The 18,007-nt window shown below is 38.4% G+C and overlaps 2 protein-coding genes across 5 annotated transcripts in view; one reads left to right on the plus strand and one right to left on the minus strand.

Annotated features, from left to right (window-relative positions):
• The window catches only part of SLC7A9 (solute carrier family 7 member 9), a 304,184-nt gene that overhangs the window by 22,647 nt on the left and 263,530 nt on the right, over window positions 1-18,007 (plus strand). The window contains exon 13 of one of the 3 annotated variants that reach the window (XR_010068626.1): window positions 622-2,359. Coding sequence is in view for 1 of the 3 variants with exons in the window: in XM_063313178.1 (XP_063169248.1) it covers window positions 622-683 (62 nt within the window). In the remaining 2 variants the exon portion in view is untranslated. Of the gene's footprint in view, window positions 1-621; window positions 2,677-18,007 lie in introns of those variants that run through there. The other 2 variants (XR_010068627.1, XM_063313178.1) reach the window with 2 other exon arrangements.
• The window catches only part of TDRD12 (tudor domain containing 12), a 29,662-nt gene continuing 14,332 nt past the window's right edge, over window positions 2,678-18,007 (minus strand). The window contains exons 17-31 of one of the 2 annotated variants that reach the window (XM_063313170.1): window positions 17,695-17,823; window positions 16,722-16,839; window positions 15,982-16,121; window positions 14,977-15,197; window positions 14,181-14,280; window positions 12,420-12,607; window positions 11,510-11,720; window positions 10,721-10,813; window positions 10,096-10,265; window positions 8,002-8,186; window positions 7,489-7,543; window positions 5,819-5,932; window positions 5,580-5,733; window positions 5,426-5,492; window positions 2,678-5,013 (exon numbers count right to left, since the gene is read on the minus strand). In XM_063313170.1, coding sequence (XP_063169240.1) covers window positions 4,904-5,013; window positions 5,426-5,492; window positions 5,580-5,733; window positions 5,819-5,932; window positions 7,489-7,543; window positions 8,002-8,186; window positions 10,096-10,265; window positions 10,721-10,813; window positions 11,510-11,720; window positions 12,420-12,607; window positions 14,181-14,280; window positions 14,977-15,197; window positions 15,982-16,121; window positions 16,722-16,839; window positions 17,695-17,823 — 2,055 coding nt within the window. In that variant the 3' untranslated portion in view covers window positions 2,678-4,903. The remainder of the gene's footprint in view (window positions 5,014-5,425; window positions 5,493-5,579; window positions 5,734-5,818; window positions 5,933-7,488; window positions 7,544-8,001; window positions 8,187-10,095; window positions 10,266-10,720; window positions 10,814-11,509; window positions 11,721-12,419; window positions 12,608-14,180; window positions 14,281-14,976; window positions 15,198-15,981; window positions 16,122-16,721; window positions 16,840-17,694; window positions 17,824-18,007) is intronic. The other variant, XM_063313171.1, reaches the window with a different exon arrangement.

Raw genomic sequence — 18,007 nt, forward strand, 5'->3', positions numbered from 1 at the left:
CAAATAATGTGACCGTGTGGATGCTGCAATGGTCCTAAGTGTGAGCACTGGTTGTAAGTCAAGTTTTTTTGCACTGTTGTAAGTCTGAACCATCACTAAACAAATGGTCATTAAGTGAGGACTACCTGTATGCTAAAAAAATGACCATTTGTAATGTCATTATTTTAAAATGGTTCAAGTTGGCACTTCACTTTGCCAAATTAAAAAACTTTACTGAATTTTAAGCATGTAAGTGAAATTGAGTTTCAGTGGAACGAGACGCTCTTCTACTAATGTCTTTTTTATGAGGTGGTGATTAGTGATTCTGAACTGGCTTCTTGCTATTTCTGGAACCAGCAGACAGTGATGTTGGGGGGCGAGGGAACGACAGCGAGGATTAGCTTAAGATGAGCTCAGTTCAGCTCAGCATTTACACTCCGCTAACTTCACACACATGGCAATATAATATAGATATAATGTAGAAGGCTGAGCACACTGATTTCTGAACAATTCTTTAAATTGGTCATTTAAGTTTGATCACCAGGTTCACAGAGTCAAACATGATTTGGAACTTCTCTAGAAAAGGGGGGGATATATATAATAGATAGATGATTCATAACTCTGACATCTTCTGTATTTCAGAGCCCATCACCATGCATCTCCAGATGCTCCTGGAAGTTGCTCCATCAGAAGTCAGTGAATGAAAAAAACATCTGATTTTTACTTTTGAAGAGAAACAAGATCCTTCAAATAGTTCAATTTTGCCAAGCATTTTACCTCAATTGGTATGGCTCTTCAGTGCTGGTGGTTTAAGGAATATGTAAGACAGCAATGATCTTAGATTTGGTCATATCTACCCTATTTTACTGGGTGTGTTTGTGTGTGTGCATTTTTGCAGCAGTTACGATTTAAAAATTTATAGCCAAGCATGGGAAAATCAAGAAAGGAAAACAGGGGCTTTCCACTACTAAAATCAAGATGAAAAACATTTAACAATTGATAATTACCCTTTGGACAACCTCATAGGACAGTATGTCTGTGCCACCCATCAGGTAACACAGAAGCACCAAGAGGCCAACTCCTGTATTAGATATGTTGTATAGCCATATTCAAATGGCAGGGAGAGACATGACAAGGGTGCAGTTGAGCTGTTGACCTCTAAGAGATGAGGAAGTTAACAGAAGTGGCTTCACAGAAGGGGGGTGAGCTTTGAAATCAAGTGTATCCTTGGCCTCAAGGGAGCTTGAGACAGTGCAATGCTTTCTCTGTACTTAAGGCATTTTGCAGGATCAGTGGATGGGATAATAGGGGCTTATTGGCCTGGCATGAGGTCTAATCATCACAGCCTAGAAAGGAATTCCCTACATTTTTCCTCCTCCGACATCCAAGTCTGTGTTCTCATCCCTGTGGAGCTTTAATGATGAGGCTGATGCAGTGTTAACCTCTGGACCTTACAAAGTTGGGTGTTTGAGAAACGAGGACAAACACATTGGTTCACAGATACCCCAAAATCTAATTACTAAGATATTTCGCTTTAATTAGAAGAGGACAAAGGTGTTTGTAGCATCTTAGACTGGTGAGATTTATTACTGCAGTCCTTAAACTGTGTTGGTCTTTCAGAGATCACTGGCTTCTTTACCAATTTTGTTGCTCCAGCCAATGTAACTATCTCTGTGAATCTGCTTAAAAGGAAGGTAGACTTCCAAATTTTACACTTTATTTTAGTCAATGCCCAGTGCAAAACAAGAATGATCAGGTAAAGAAAAAGAAATACAGCACAGGAAACACCATCCCAATGTGTCTTTTTAAATATATAAGTGGGAGCATAATATGAGAAGATACTAATGCTAAAACTATAAACTTAAAATCTAAAATACATATTACTAACATAAACCTATAAACCTAGAATAGATGCAATCAAAGGAGAAGCAGAGTCTCTGTGTCCATGTGTACATGGCAGAAATGCCCCTTCGCCATCAGTCAGTTATTACATCAATGACATACAACAAATGGTATTATAATACAGGAGCCACAGTCAGCTCGTGCCTCCTTTTGTAGGTGGCATAGCAAACCCATAGAAATAAAATCTCTCTGATGAAATAAAGTAATTTTCATATAAAATAAAGCAGTATGACCTGGGTATTTTATTAAATGAGGAAGAGTAAAACAGGCTCTAATATCCATGTATAACAAGGTAAACAATAACATATGGGCAGGAGAATCTATAGCTCCTGCGCCATAGACATAATCAGGCAGCACAGGGAAAGTTTTTATGTCTACCTTCCAGAAGAGTAATGTTAAATTTTAAATTCTCAGTTTAGAAATTGTGATAAAGTTAAGTATCTTGCAAGTCTAAACAAGAGAGAGTAGCTATTCATGAGTATATCACTGGGAAGGCAGGATTGATCTAGTTGCCTTTCCACATCAAGGTAGACTTCAAAGTCTATAATCTTAAAGATGGACCAATCAAAGCTATTGCATATTGTAATTGCCCCTCTTTCCTACCAAAGGGACACAGAAAGATAGGTGGGGTGGACAACCAGCTGAATAATCATAGAGGCTGCTGACAAGATTATCTTTACTTAGGTGGGTAAGGTAGAGTATAAAAACAAAAGGACCTCTTGGTGACAAGTAGGCAGAAATGATTATTTCTGTTCAGTCTGATTTTGTAAACTGGATAAATAAAATGCTTCTAACAAGCAGAGATAAATGTGTTTTATTTTTTATAAATGCACAAGCAAAGTACTAACAGTCAATCATCTAATACTTATCACTCTATAATTTTGTGAAACTGTAATACCAAACAAGATTTAACAAACAAACTTCTAAAAGAGAAGCAGAAGATACATGAAAAGATGGAATGGTGGCATAAGAGGCTGATGAACCCTTTCTGCTATTGTCTCATTTGTTTGACTCCATCAACCCTGCTTTCTTCGCCACAGGAAAAATAGCACCTTGCACTAAGAACAGGTAAAGGAACAATAGTTACATTCTCCTTCCTGTTTTTAATAAATTCACAACTGATGCACATGCCAAAAATGGAAGATACTTATGGAGGATACCTATGATATCTACCTGGAAATAAACCCCATTGAGTTCAACTTCCACATAAACATTTTTAAGCCTTAAGAGACCGATGCTACACTTGTTTGAAGATCTCAATTTAAATCTCAGATGTAGCAATTGGTCCAGGTTTATGTTCCTTCAGAGGACTGGAATAGAGAGCCATGTTTATGTGCCAATTAATATTGATTGTGGCATACAAGAGAGTTCAACCACTGATAGCATCTTCACATTGCAGAATATTCTCGCACCTAACTGTTCTGACACTGCTTTCAGAATGGGAATGGGAGTAACGTTTAAGCAGAAAAACAGGAGCAATCTGGACGCAGATATCCTGGGGCTTCCTAGTCAATGTGCTGATATCATTCCCCCAAATATGCAGGAACAGTGTCATTTTCTTTGTAGGACATTTCAAATATGGAGGAGCCCAGAACCATATCATGGTTGGAGACCACAGACTCTTCACTGTTAATCATTACTGAATATTAGCTTTGAAAACTATTCCAGGGGCTTTTATAAAGGTGACATGTTCTGTTTCAGAACTGCTCCCTAAAGGTTCCTGTTGCAGTAGTAGCCTCTAAGAGTATTTTGACACTATAGTACCTTTACGCCACAAATGGCACATTTTAAACAAAACAGCTGTTTTTATTCATTTTAAATTTTAATGGACACTTCTTTTTCTCAGCAAGGCTCATGGGTAGTTAACAGGACCAAAATTAATTCTTTAAAGGATCTAGTACCTGACTTATCTAAATGCAGAATTATAAACTTTGGTTGTTTCTAGACTTGTTTCGATAAACTTTGCACAGCTATAGCTGCAGAATCAGAGCAATCAGTTTGTACGGTAACTATAGGCTTTCAGACAACTGGCTTACGCATTCTAACGAAGTGTTTCTCAACCTTGGTAACTTTGCTTGCTGAGGAATTCTGGGAGTTGAAGTCCAGACATCTTAAAATTGCTAAGGATGAGAAACAATGCTCTAACATGTTGGGATGTGAAGAACTCCAGATTACACTGTTGTGTACAAGTTGCATCTATAATTACCTGTTTTCAGTACTGAGATTTGAAGGAACTGTGATAAGCGTTTACTTTCTTCTGCTCTAAGAAATAGATACTGATATACAGCTGATACACTGCAATGCCACAACAAAGCCTATAAACCTGAAAGCAAAACCAAGTATTTGAAACATTTTCCAAAACAAATATAGAAGCCACATCCCTTAATATTGTGGGGGAAAAAAAGAATTTTTTTTCCTGCGAAGGTTATTCTTCTGTAATGTTATATTACTGCTTTACCCCTCAAAGGATAAATTGTCTGTATCACATTGATTAGACTGATTTAACCTCCACTGTTTAATTTCCTTAAGGACCGGCTCACAACAAATGCTCAGCCTCTTCTGTTAGCACCATATAGCATTACAAAACAATCCCAGATTATATTGTATTTCTTCTTTAAAAAAGCAAAATTAGAAAACGTGCTTTCTTTGTGAGATATTTCAGGGTATAACTGCAACTGAAAAGGAATTTTCATTACGGTATCTGTCCTGGTCTAATTGCTAGATTTGACACATACGTATTTAACTGCCACTACCAACTTTTTTATCCATTTACTTGAAATTAAATTTCACCCAAATCTTTAAGATTCACTTCCAATGAGCAGGCTTAGAATTATAACTGTTAATAAAGACCAAATACAGCACTCCACAAAAGTCCTGTTTTCAACAACTTGGTCAACATTTTTTTTAAGTGTTGAGATTGTACCACTATGAAAAAGGCATCAGATGACTTTGCAAGGGGTTTTGTAGTATCTACATATGCTTTAACCCTGTGGGGGATCAAAACCTAACGTTCAAGATATAATTAACAGGATGATAAATCACTCTCTGAACTGCTGTCTTCCAAAGATTCTTCCTCCTCCTCCTCTTCACACACCAGTGTAGGAACCTGGTACGTTTTCTTAGGACCTGAGCCTGATTGAGAATGGCAGTTTTATTTATCAAATTTATATAGCCACCCACCACACAAGAAATGACTCTGAGCAGTGTACAATTAATAATTACATTTTACAAATTTATGAAACTCCACTTTTAGGAATACATCTGCAAGCCAGCCTCCAACTTTACCATATAATGCAGTGTAATCTACAAACAGACCCCTGTGTTAATACTATGGAGTGATGAGTTGGCCTGTGTCTCGATTGAGTTCTATGGGCAAGATGCACAGGCTTGTGTAAGAGACCCATCTAACCTGGTTATCTCCACCTCCAATGTGGTGTAAGAATGGAGATACATGTATCCCCCAGAACATTCTGCAAAAATATAGAGCCACTTCCCACCAACTTATCATGTGAAGACAGCGCACATATAACATTAAACTGCTTACCTACAGGGAATGGGCTTCTTTCTTCACTGTCATCCAAGTAATCAAAATCAAAAGACACGTGAGGATTCTGTTGACAAATATTTTAAATGCCTTATTATATAATGCAAGTGCCTTAGGAACGATCAATCTTTTTTTAACTAAATTTACAACTCACTTTCTGTTTCAGCAAGTTGTACCAACGCTCCTTCTTCATTTTTACAAGGATAATTGTGGGCTCATCACCCTTAAGTACACAAGTTGATTTCTCTTTGAGAATGCTTCTCTGCAGCTCCATATCGGCCAAATAAAATTTGCCTTTTGCCAAAGCACTGCACAAATTTTAAAATATCTGTTTTGTCAAAAAGCAGTAAAACCATATTTTGGAAAGATTTTATCTATGCAATATCAACCTACCTGAAAGTGATCCTCTGTGCAAAAAACCTGCAGTCATAGCTACTAATGTTGTGCAACTTTATCTTCACAACAACAACATCTTGCTTGTCAAACCATTTTATTGTTGGGTGAAGGCTGAAATGTTAAAACAGTGTGTTAAAGTGGATTCATTTTTAAAATGGGTATGCTGCCCACAGTACTCATATAGTAATTTAGCTTATGAGCAGTGATTGTTACTGCTCCATGCCATAACCTAAATAAAATTTGCCTACCCCCAAAAAACCAAAAACACACAAAAAAACAAAACCATCAAAACAAAGCCACCGGCTGAAAAGCTGTGTATCTCTGGCTACTGGAGAATGAGATAAATGGGGCAGGAATTTCTCCATGACATCCTCCCTGTGGCTTCCTGGAAGCATCTGGCCAACTACAGTGGGAAGACTCAATATCCAGGTGAAGAACAGCAAGATTACATATGGAAGGAAAGAAAAGAACAAGGTAGAAGGTACAGTGGAGAGGAGATTTCTAGACATAAGCCAGGCCAAGCCTACCTGTTGGTGCTCTCCAGCAAAAACTTACAGTACATCTTGTGAATACAGTTGCTATAACTATCAGTTTCCTGCTTTTTCATCAGATCTGCAGGCCTAGTAATAACCATCTGCCCCTTTGTATTTTCAAGGACAGGCTATTTATGCCATTCAGTGCCAATGGCTCAAGGCATCGTGTTTTGTTTTTCTTCTCAAAGCTCAAAACAATGTGTGTCAGGTCTCCTCTTGTGTCCTCTAAAAGACTCCAGTCTACAGTTGACTGAAACCATGGAGCCTTGGGTTGCCCTGGCCCGAGTCCAACAGTTGAACTACTCCACCCTACCAGCTTGCTATGTAACTGTGTTTTGCACAGGACAGACTCAACCATTCAAGTTTTACACTATAAAACTAGATATAAAAATAAGTATGCCCTGAAAGAACGTACAGTATCGTCAAGTAGGGCAAAAGATGTAAGGAAAGAATAATAATGTGTTGAAATTGGAAGAGTAAAATACTTAAAATTTATTTTAAAAAATCCCATATAAAGAAAAATACACATTATTTGGATCCAAAGCCATACAGCCTCTTTAACCTACTGCTGAGAGGTAAAGCAAGCAACCCTGTGCCAGATCTGATGTGTTCTTCCCACTTCAGATTTTAATACTGCAAACCTTTACATACACACACGGATGTATCTAAAAACAAGAAAGAATATGCACATTGCATGAAGCATGCATGCATGCATGCATAAATCAATCAATCAATCAATCAATCAAATTTTGGGAATTTGCAGGGTGTGTGTGTGTGTGTGTCTTCTTGCTTGCTTCCCTGCCCCACAACTTTTTCTGGAAATAATTTTGCCCTGATGCTGCCTCACCCTTTAAAAAAGCATGTTCAGTTGCGCAAAGAGTACATGATCTATGTGCCAAAGAAGATTCACTAGAGTGCCTGAGATACTTTCCACCACTGCTCAACCAACCCTAACTCTGGACCTTTTCTTTCTTTGACAAGTTTTAAACTTCACACCTGGACGTCTTCCAGAAGCCTTGTAAAAGTGGCCCCAGAGCCCCAGGACAGACAAGGAGAGAACAAGAAAAATATTATTCCCTGCCCCAAGCAGTAGAACTACAGCACATATAAGTCCCATCAAATAAATGTTGATACCATTCATGCAAAGTTTGTGGAGAGTCATCTGTCTTCTTATTTTGCACCATTTCATCTACATTAAGAAATAAAAGAAATTAAATTCGCATGGCATATATCTTTATCAGATTTCAATTGGTAAACTGAACATAACGTTCCAACTGCATTTAATCAATTAGAAATGTTGTTTCAAGGTAAAGATATTTCACAGAAAAAAATAATCCTCATCTCAGTATATTTCAAATGGCAATCATCAGCATTAATATTGTTTAACCATATTCAAATATTAAAAAGCATAGAGTATTTCTAAAAGAAAGTAACTTTTCTGGCATATTATACCTTGGTTCTGGAAGTTTTAAAAAAAAAACACCATAATACAAAGAAAAACAAGTAAAGTTCACACGTTCTTTTTCACTAGTCCTCTCCACTAGGGATCAGAATTTTTCTATTCATGTCTTCCCTGTTTTTCAGAACAAAAATCCTTCTACAGACACTTACTACATTCCACATATTCATTTACTACTTTGTACTTACTATGATGATTTTGTAAAGATACTTGAGAATAACTATCATGGATAATATCCTGGCTCTTTTGTGATTTCTGTACAACGGGCATGGCCTGTTTATTTGGGGTCTCTGAGTTAAGAGCTGCAGGATCTGAGACATTCTGCTCAGCAGATCCACCCTTCTCATTTCTTCCATGCGTCAGAGGATGTATTCTGAAATGGACAGAGAAGTACCATAATCTGCATCCTACAGAAATAAGTCTAGTGGCCCAAAGATTGGATAATCAGAGCCTTCAGCCAAGGGAAAACAGATTTAGCCTCAAGCAACATACATTGTAAAGTTCTCAGATCCTTTTATTTTAAGGCCAAAGCTCAAGGAAGCACCTACGTTCTATTTTGATAGGAGAAAAACATCACAACCTTGATGCTCTCCAGTGGCCTGATTGTAAGAATCCGCTGGGAGGGAAGCAAGCGTGCTGTGGAGGGAAACACGCACTAGCACTCCTCTCAAAAGCTTTTGCATCAGATGTAGAAGATTTTTCCAGAGGCAAACCATGGACAGCAACTTGGAAATACACTGCAGTTTTCTTTGGTTATTTATAAAAGCATCCAAGAATAAAACGGAGGGAGGGAGGGGTCCTTCTCTTCTTCTTCGGAGATCTACAATTATAGTCACCTGGCAAGACTAAAAAAATGAGCATCTCCCAGGGCCTGAACCTGCACTGGCTCCAATCTTAGGAGAAAGCTTCAGTTGAAACAAGCATTATGTCACTAGAATATACAAATCCTTCATGTACTCATCATGGATTTGATATATTGGCCGCCGTCCTTTCATCTACTATTTCATCAGCACATACAATGTTTCTTAAGATCTTAGTACTGATCATACCCAGATATATTTTGTCCAGCAAAGCTACTGAACTACATGCCCTCCTTTTCTGAAATGTGGGAGGGAAAAAGATCTTAACATCTATCTTTTTAACGGGAGCATTATTCCCTTTCTTCAGCTGCTGATCAGTTGGGGTGTTTAAAAATACCTTTTTAAAAAAAGAATGCAGAAACATTGGGAAACACTTGCATCTAATAAGGCAAAAATAGTTTGCTAGAAAAAGAAAGCCATTCTCTAGCCATTTGGAAAGAGAAGGGCTTTATTCTTTGTTCTTTGTCACCATCTAGTGGGTAGTGAGGCTTAGATTCTATGGAAGATGTAGACAGGCCTGGAACTTTCTGGCAGGAAAATGGAAAGGTGGATGCTGCTTTCTCGCCTCCAACCAGCCATCTGCAAATGAGCACCTCTACTTTGAGAAGGGAGGCAGGATGATTCATAGCAGAAGGTCCCATGACAATTTAGACAAAGGCACCAATAGCTTTTGTCCCTCAACCTGGGCATACTACACTTCCTTGTTTGTGCTCAAAAGAAGTGTTGCTCTCTTCTTTATGAAGTGATATGAAAACTCTAAGAGCAAGATGGGTTGTGTGTGGAGATACTAAGGAGATTTCACAAAATACCTCAAAGCAAAGACCTTAAAAGATTCCCTATATTCTGAGCAAATAATTAAGCCATCCTGAAGGCTTTCAAACAAAACAACACAGTGCTCACAAAGGATGTTTCTAAGTCTAATGCTATCAGTGTTCTTGACCTATTAATCTCTTATGAAATAAAAATTTATTTCTGTTATTTTCTTCATGTAAGGACTGTGCTTGTTACTCTGCTAGGCCAAGGTGTGTGCCACTAATGGTGGGTGATAGGTTGGGACCCCAGGGTTATATTTGCAGAGCAGGGGGAGGTGCAATGTTCTTGCTCCTTTGTGTCTGGAGCAACCTGATGCCAACAACACATTCAAGGCACTGCTTCTCTCCTGAGACAGAGACAGACCAAGAAAAATCATGTCTTTAACTATCCAACTTAATTTCTTGAAGTTCATCCTTCTCCCTAACTCCCACAACCACTAGAATATTATACAGCATGAAACTCTAACGTAATTCTTTAACCTATATGATCTCAGCAGGATTCTGAACTTCCATCAACCAGTTTCAGTGCATGCAGCCCCTGATTATCCATAAAATCTGTTTATACAAAAAACAGTCTCATTCTTAAAAACAAAACAAAGCAAAATCTTACAATGCAGGCAGATCTTTTTTCTCATGGGATATTTCGACCTCCTTAAATAATTTCTTGAGTTCCTGTATGTGCCCAGGATTGTCTACTCCTAATCCAGTAGACAGGATTTCAGAGCGAATACTATATTCATTGATTGAAGTTTTTAGGTCTTGAAGTCTAGTAACTCGAACCTAGAATTTAAAATTACAAAGTAGTAGCATTTATTTGCAGATTTACTCTTTGCTGCTATACAGTATTGCTTGTCTCTTGCTCCAACTTATGACCATAATTATCACCTCTCTTATTGCTTTACCCAGTCTCTTAGAAAGTGATCACCTACTGAGACTCCATTTGTAATTTCGGACACTTCTAGACCCAGCATGACCCTATTGTCTTTCTTCTGGTTCTAAGACATAAGTTCCAGGTAGAAGTAAAAAAAAAAAAAAATGAAGACACAAACAGAAAGGAAAATTTTGCTGAATATTAGAATTACAAGGTACTGACCACATCTATCACCCTGAAGAAACCACCTGTTAAGTATTCCATTCTACTTTCAAAACCTGTGAAAATTCTTCAACATCATATACTTCGGTACTATTATTTTAAAGGAAGGAAATAGAGAACAGTTTAACACTGTATTACATACCACTGGATCCACCCAAATTGTATTTCCCAGGACAAGTACTATTTTTGCTTCATGCAGTTTCCCTCTGATCTTGTGATTAATGTATCTGGTTACCTAACAAAAACAAAGACAATCTTCAGAGAAGAAATGTGTTCCTTTTCAATGACTGTAGCATCCTTTTCAGTAGAAGCCATAGCTTATTGCCTTTAGAGTTCCAAACCAGGCATTTTATCATCAAAAGACTTCCAAATATTCTTCAACTTGGAAGGGGCACAATTAAGTTGCTTTATTGGCTCAGAACAGTTGACTTAAAAAAGACAAGAAATGTATCACCAAAGTATGTTGATGATCATATGACTGATCATTTACTGATAAGAGAGTTTAAGCATAAAGGTGAACTTTGACACTAGACTGAATTTGAAACGTCCTTAATTAAGTTTCCATTTTTAATCCTTATACCCTTAACTGTCAACTGCTATTCTGAAATCACTTGCATTTTCTTCCCCCAAGGAAAGTTTTTATCAACAGGGCAAGCAATTATTTGAAATGGTGCCTATTAAATACATTAATTAACTCATAAGGATTCAGTCTATCCCAGCTATGTTTTGCATCAGGAAAGAACTAAAAATAAAACCAAAAAAAAAAAAAAGGTTGTTCCTTATTTAAAATCAGGCATTAAGCACAGTTTAGCATAAAATAGTTCATCAGAATATCTGGAAAAGATTACATTTGGGATTATTAATAAAAAACATTCAATGCCTCCAAAGGCCAAAAACTAAACCAAATCATCCCCAAACTTTGGGAACTTACTTTTGGATGCCATTCTGCTTCATTATCTATGGGTTTAACCCTACAAACTATGAATTCCACAGCCTGAGGAGGCAACACTTGAAACTGTTCTGGTAAACAAAGCAACTGATCATTCTGAACATAGCCAGTTCTGCCTTCATCGATGTACTTGATGTGAATGCTGTAAAATACACAGGTGTCTTCTTTTGGTCCTACTTCTAGCACTTGAACCCTTTAAGAGAATGCAGGAAAAAGATACCAGGAAATTCCAACTATTAAAACACACAAATTGGCCTTTTATGCACTTGTACAACCTACCACAATGTGTAATTCAGCACAACAAATGAACTGCAGATTCAGGATTATTAAATCAGATATATAATACTGCTGATGTTCATAATAATAATATTTTCTAGCAATGAATGGCTTTTATTTGCTTAGAAAAGGGGTGGACCACCTTTACAATCTGGTGGACTTGTTTCGAATTCTAAAACTATCCTGCAGGTACCCAGACAAAACGATTGCCATAGGAAGGTCACACAACTACCATTACCATAATAATTTTTGATGATTAAGAATTCCTACAGGGTGGGCAACCTGTAACCATGCTTGGTCCCCTAGGATCCTGTTGCTCAAACAAACCTGTTTTGGGAGATATCTTTAAGGGTGGGATAGCCCTCTAGGAAATTGGGAGGCTAAGTTGGCTACCCCTCCCATAGGGCCTACATACGGTCCCTTCGTTACATTAGTAGTAATAAAGTTAGGCAAGACAGAGACCATATGAGAGACCAAGAGTGATTCTATGGGCACAGTGATGTCCAGAGATACAGCAGTCTTCTTCTTTTTCTAGTTTAAACCATCAGTCATACTGTATCAGTCATTATAAGTAATGCTAATTTAATTTATTTCTACAATAACTTAAATATCCTACCTATGGAAAGAATTTTCTTCCCGCAATCCATATATTGCCAGCTTCTCCACTGTGTCAACAGAGTTAAGATTGCTAGATTTCTGATAATAATCCTTCATCTCTTTTTCAAGAGCTGCATAGGGATTATTCCATTTCCCTACTATGCGGCCAAAGTAGTTTGTGGCATCCACAATAAAAAGAGGCAGTATCTGAAATTAGAAATGCATGCAAAAAGCACTGCACATTTCCTGGAAACCAACAAAGGAGTAATTATATTTAAATGTCCATTAAAAACTCATCTGTTTTTTCTGCTTTCTCCCCATTCCCTTTCTTGTGCAAGGCTTTTTTTCGGGTGGGGGGCAGCACCAAAGCACATGAAACTGAAGCAATTCTGCAAGATCTAAAGTAATGCAAGGCATGATGCAATTAGGGTGACATCCAGCTGCTGAGATGGGCATAGTGGGATTAAGGTGATCCAGCAGGAAAGCTGTGTTTTCTATGAGAAAGTGGAACAAGTTTCCTATGAGAACATTCTGATCCACATGACAACTGGCATGGTGCATGAATGCTCTTCCCATCCAACAACAAGCTTTTGTCTCTCTGTGGCCATTTGTTTTGGTTGTGTGGGGAGAACAGATCCACACATGGCAGGGATAGTTTTCCTCACCGTTTTTTTGGCTCTGGTAGGAACAGCAACCTCATGAAATATATTTCACAAGGCCATGATTCCTACTGATTCCTGTCCTGACAGAGGGGTCCTCCAAGCCCCGCCTGCACTGGGGAAGTAAGCGTTGTATGGAGATCCCCTTCCACCTCTTCAGGCCCCTTTAAACTCAGCGCTTCAATATAAGTTTGCTTTTTCTGGGATGAGAAACAGTAACAAAAAGGCTATGCTGCTTCTCTACCCATAACATTTAATTGAGTGTGTTACTTTCTCTGCAGGCAGCAACTTTACTAGCCTTGCTGCAAAGGTGTAACAAAAGGACTACAGTTGGGGCAGTGATTTAAAAAGTGATATACATCTCAGGGACTGGAGAAAAGCAATTGCTAGGGAAGAGCCATAGGTATTTTAGAGCCAGGATTCTTTCCCTTTTGGGCTGGCTGTCTTGTACTGTTTCAGTTTTGAATAAAACTAGCATTTCTTCTTGCCCCTTTCTGTTCCGCCTAACTAACAATTTACATACATAGTGCTAAGCTTTATCTGTTTTTAAAATGTCAAACTGGATACCATCATTGCTTCAGAAATAAAACTTTGCTTCTGCTGCCTAATATAAACAATAAGCCTATTTATTCAAGGTGACCATCCTACTGCAGAAAAAGGATGATTTTAAAATATTATTCTATTCTATTCTATTCTAGCTACATGAGTATCTATATCCTGTTAGCCTACTGTATTTGCCCATCCAAGACTGCTGCTTAAAATAAGATATCTCCCTTCTCCCTCAAACAGCCTATCTTCAATTTGATTATTTAAGCTGTTGATCCATGTCTATTCCACTTTATTACCAAGCTCTCAGTAGTGTATGGTCTCCTGAAACAACTAAAGCATCTTCCTAGATCAATATTAAACAAAAAGATTACCTCTGTCTTATGATCTGCTTACTGTGACATGAAACCTAACCAAGTCCAGCTTCCAGAAAGAATACGTTTATTCTCACTACTAAGCTATCACATTCAGAGCAATTATTTCATCAAGACCATCCCGCCCATGTAGTTCAGAGTTGCAAGACCTCCTCACGTATTTTAAATATTTAGAAACTGAAGGCGTTTTTTTTTACTGACTGTTACATTTCCAGCTGTTGACAGAGTTCCATCAGCTACTTTTGAGGGCACATCAATTTGAAGGCTAATGCGATGGCGATCTGGACAGTGCTTTTTATTCCTGTGTGTTCATAAAGGGACAGAATTAAATAATAAAAGATTAAGGTAGCAAATACAGCTATTATGACAGAGTCGTGCATGCAGTTCAGAAGGATTGTAACGTTTAGATCAAAAGAATAAAGCAAGCAATTACAGAGCAAGAATCTGTATTATCACCCCAGAGAACAGAAAGCACACCTTACATGGAGAATACAGGGGCAAAAATGTCCACAGAACAATCATTTCCAGACTTGCCCCTGGAGCACAGGAGAGTGCTATGGTGAATTGCAGCAAAGGTTCTATGAATCCAAAGTCAGGTCTACAGAGGGTGCCCCTGCATTCACTAAAGGAATCAAGCAAAGGGCTGTATCTTAGTGATACAGCACATTTTGCATGTAGCCTTGTCCAGTGTGAAACATCAGAAGTTGCCAAGACAAACACATTATTTGATGCTGTTCTTCCCCATTCCTTCTTTTCTTAACAAGCCATTTTGCTAAAAAGCCAAGTCCTATACCGTCTTCCTGTGTTACTTTTGAATGGGTCAGGCGTTTCACATTATCAAAGGGCAATATAACCTGGATGGCAGCCAGAAAAATTCTCCCGAACTGCAGCCATTATAGATACCATCTATGTGTTTTGCTAGATTTTAAGTTATCTTGCTACAGCAACAGAACAAGGTAAACAACTGCTAAAATGAATGACCTTGGCATTTCCTTACTTGCATATTCCATATGCTTTAATGAAACGACAAAAAGGCTGCTTGCTCTTCCTCTCCTCTCTGGCTTCTAGCACTCCGCTTGTAAAGTTGCACAACTCAGAGGGGATGTTGGCTCCTGTACGTTTTAAATAACGTAACACTCCAACTGCATGGCAGGCACTTTTCTCTGTCAACAGCAAGATGGATTTTGCTCTGCCCTGTTCTTTTCCTAGAGATGAAATCTTTGCATGGAGGAGAGAAAAATGGATGTTTGCCATCACTTGTTATTACTGACTCACAGTATTTGTGGAGTCTTCCAACCAAAAATGAAAGGTTTCATTTTATTTAGGAAGCAAGGAAATTAAAAGTGCTTTACCAAAGAAACACGTGGGAAGAACAGAAGAGATCATTACAGGTAGTCGTTGCTTAATGACCACAACAGGGACCGGAAATCAGTGCAGTCGTTAAGTGAGTCACTGCGTGACCAGATTTTACAACCATTTTTACAAAGATCATTAAGTGCATAATGGGTCGTTAATCAAATCACCACGGTCATTAAGCAACTCCAGCTTCCCCAATAGATGGTTTTTGCAGCAAAAAAGGTTGCAAATTGTGATCACGTGACTGCAGGATGCTGCAACTGGTCCTAAGTGTGAGCTGGCTGCCAAGTGCCTGAATTGGGATGTGACTGTGGGGGTGGTGCAACATTTTACAATGGTTGTAAGTGTGAGTACAGGTCATGAAGTGCTTTTTCTGAGGCTGCTGTAACTTCGGACCATCATTAAATGAATGGTTGTTAAGCGAGAACTACCTGTACAGTGTTAGTTGGAGAGAAAGTTCCAGGTATAAATTAAAATTCTTTTTGGAGCTAATAATGAGTAGAGTTATTGGTGGGGCTAGAGAACAAATGGTCACTGAAGTGTTTTAGAAGGAAAAATGGGGGGAAACTCCAGTGACAGCTTTTCTGCATTTAATTTCAGAACTGTATTTCATAGTGACAAGCAATTTCTTAGGATTTATCCAGACCTTTTCTACTGAATTCTGGAAGTTAGCAGACATGCCATACAGACGTGCACCAAAGATTCTTGGAGTTGCAGGAAAGCTGAAATGAATGACACATGTTGCGTCTGTAAATCCTACAGCTGCCAGGCAGTCATCAGTTAAAACTGGAAACAAAAATAAGATGATCTCTAATGCAAAAGCCACTTTTATGTGTTATGACAGGTAAAAACTGGAGAGAAAATCTGTGTTTCTAGATACATCTAGCTCACTTTGGAATCAACACAAACCTGTATGATTCTGTAAGCTCAGTTCTAATATAGGGATTCATCTCATCTCCTGATCCTTAAATTAAAGGAGTGCTCCTGCATATTGCGTTCAGACTACTGATTAGTTACTTGGGAAGAGGCTACAAATAAGGCAAACCATATCCTTTACCTACAGGAAATAACCATCTGGAAGATAACCATCTAGATGGCTATTATTCCATCTAGACAAGATTGTCTCTAGACAAGATGGAATAATAGAAGCAGAGACAATAAATACTGTGCTTATTAATTCCATCTCTTTTTTGTTATCTGATTAACTCCTACCCTAGGGAGTTAGGTAATGAGACCATTACCTATCATAGCTGTTCACAATCAACCTGACAATGTTCTTGGTCTAAAGCTGGACAATGCTCTGTAAATTAGTCAGTCAATTAAACTGTAATTAGGGAGTTCAAGCGTCAATTGGATTTTGAGAGAGTCTCTACAGAAAATACTTACCCAGGACAACATGGGTGCCAGAACTGAATTTTTTGTTCCACTGCTCTACAACATAATCAGAATGAAATCCAATTTCCGGGTTCATTTTCAAGCAAAAGAGTGACATGCTCTCTACTGCCTGATTGTGAAAATAAGGATACAGTAAATTTCAAATAATATGCAATATAAAGGAATTTTCATTAAAAACTCAGTTGACAGAAAATACTGAGTCATAATGTGATTCATTTATTTGGGTCACGGCATGATGTGTGGGCCCATCCATTATTGCTTACCTATCTACTACAGCTTCCTGAGAGCGCCAGTTTGGTCTAGTGGCTAAGGTTCTGGGCTAGAAACTAGGAGACTGTGAGTTCTGGTCCCACCTTAGGCATGAAAGCCAGCTGGGTGATCTTGGGCCAGTCACTTTCTCTCAGCCCAACACGGTGCAATGTAGACTAGCCTCCTCGTGGTGCACCCCAGGCAACATGACTTGTCATGGCTAAATAGTCTACACATCTGGCTGCTGGACCTCACAAGGATTTCCCAGCAAGAAAAAGCAGCATGAACACCAAACTACTATGCCATACAATAAAAAAAAAGCTTCCTGAACAAAACATGGTTAACACCCTTAACTTTGCTTAAACGCAGGTCCTAAAGCATGCTCTTGAATCAAGTTTTTTTTTTAGACAATGGTATTTATTGCAAGTGTGACTTCAGTTGCACTGATTTTTCAGCACCTCATAACCCACTGACCATAAGGGGCATTGCAGGGTAGTAATATAATAGTCTGGAATTCCCTACATTCCTCCCTTATCTCTTACCATCCCCTCTATGTAACAGTGGCAACCTTGCTGCCTTTCCCTTTCAGTTCACTGGCTCTGCCCCCCCCCAATTCCTGTAATATAACCTCTCTCTGTTAAAGTTCAAAAAGCTGCTTCCTTGCTCTGGTTGAGCTGAGACTGAAAGTCTCTATTTTTAAAAGGGAAGGCAATACCTTGTATACTACGTCTGATTCTTCCACAGAACTGGTAAAAACCAGAGTCTTTTGGGCATCTGTAGGGGTAAAATCTAGTGTTTGAAGTAAAGTAGAGATCCGGTCACACTCAAGGCAAAGCCGCACAATCTGAAATTATATGTCATTTAAACCTGTTAAAATTTAAATTGTTTCTCATTTTAAGAAGCCTTCCAGCATTTACTTTAGAAATGCAAACCTAACTCTGTTAGGATTTCTTCCTTAGGACAGAAATCCACAATATTTTTTTATACACAGTCAAGGTCCGAAGGAGGAGAAATCCCCAACAGTTCAG

This window comes from Candoia aspera, chromosome 11 (assembly GCF_035149785.1).
Source record: "Candoia aspera isolate rCanAsp1 chromosome 11, rCanAsp1.hap2, whole genome shotgun sequence".
Taxonomy (NCBI): Eukaryota; Metazoa; Chordata; class Lepidosauria; order Squamata; family Boidae; genus Candoia; species Candoia aspera.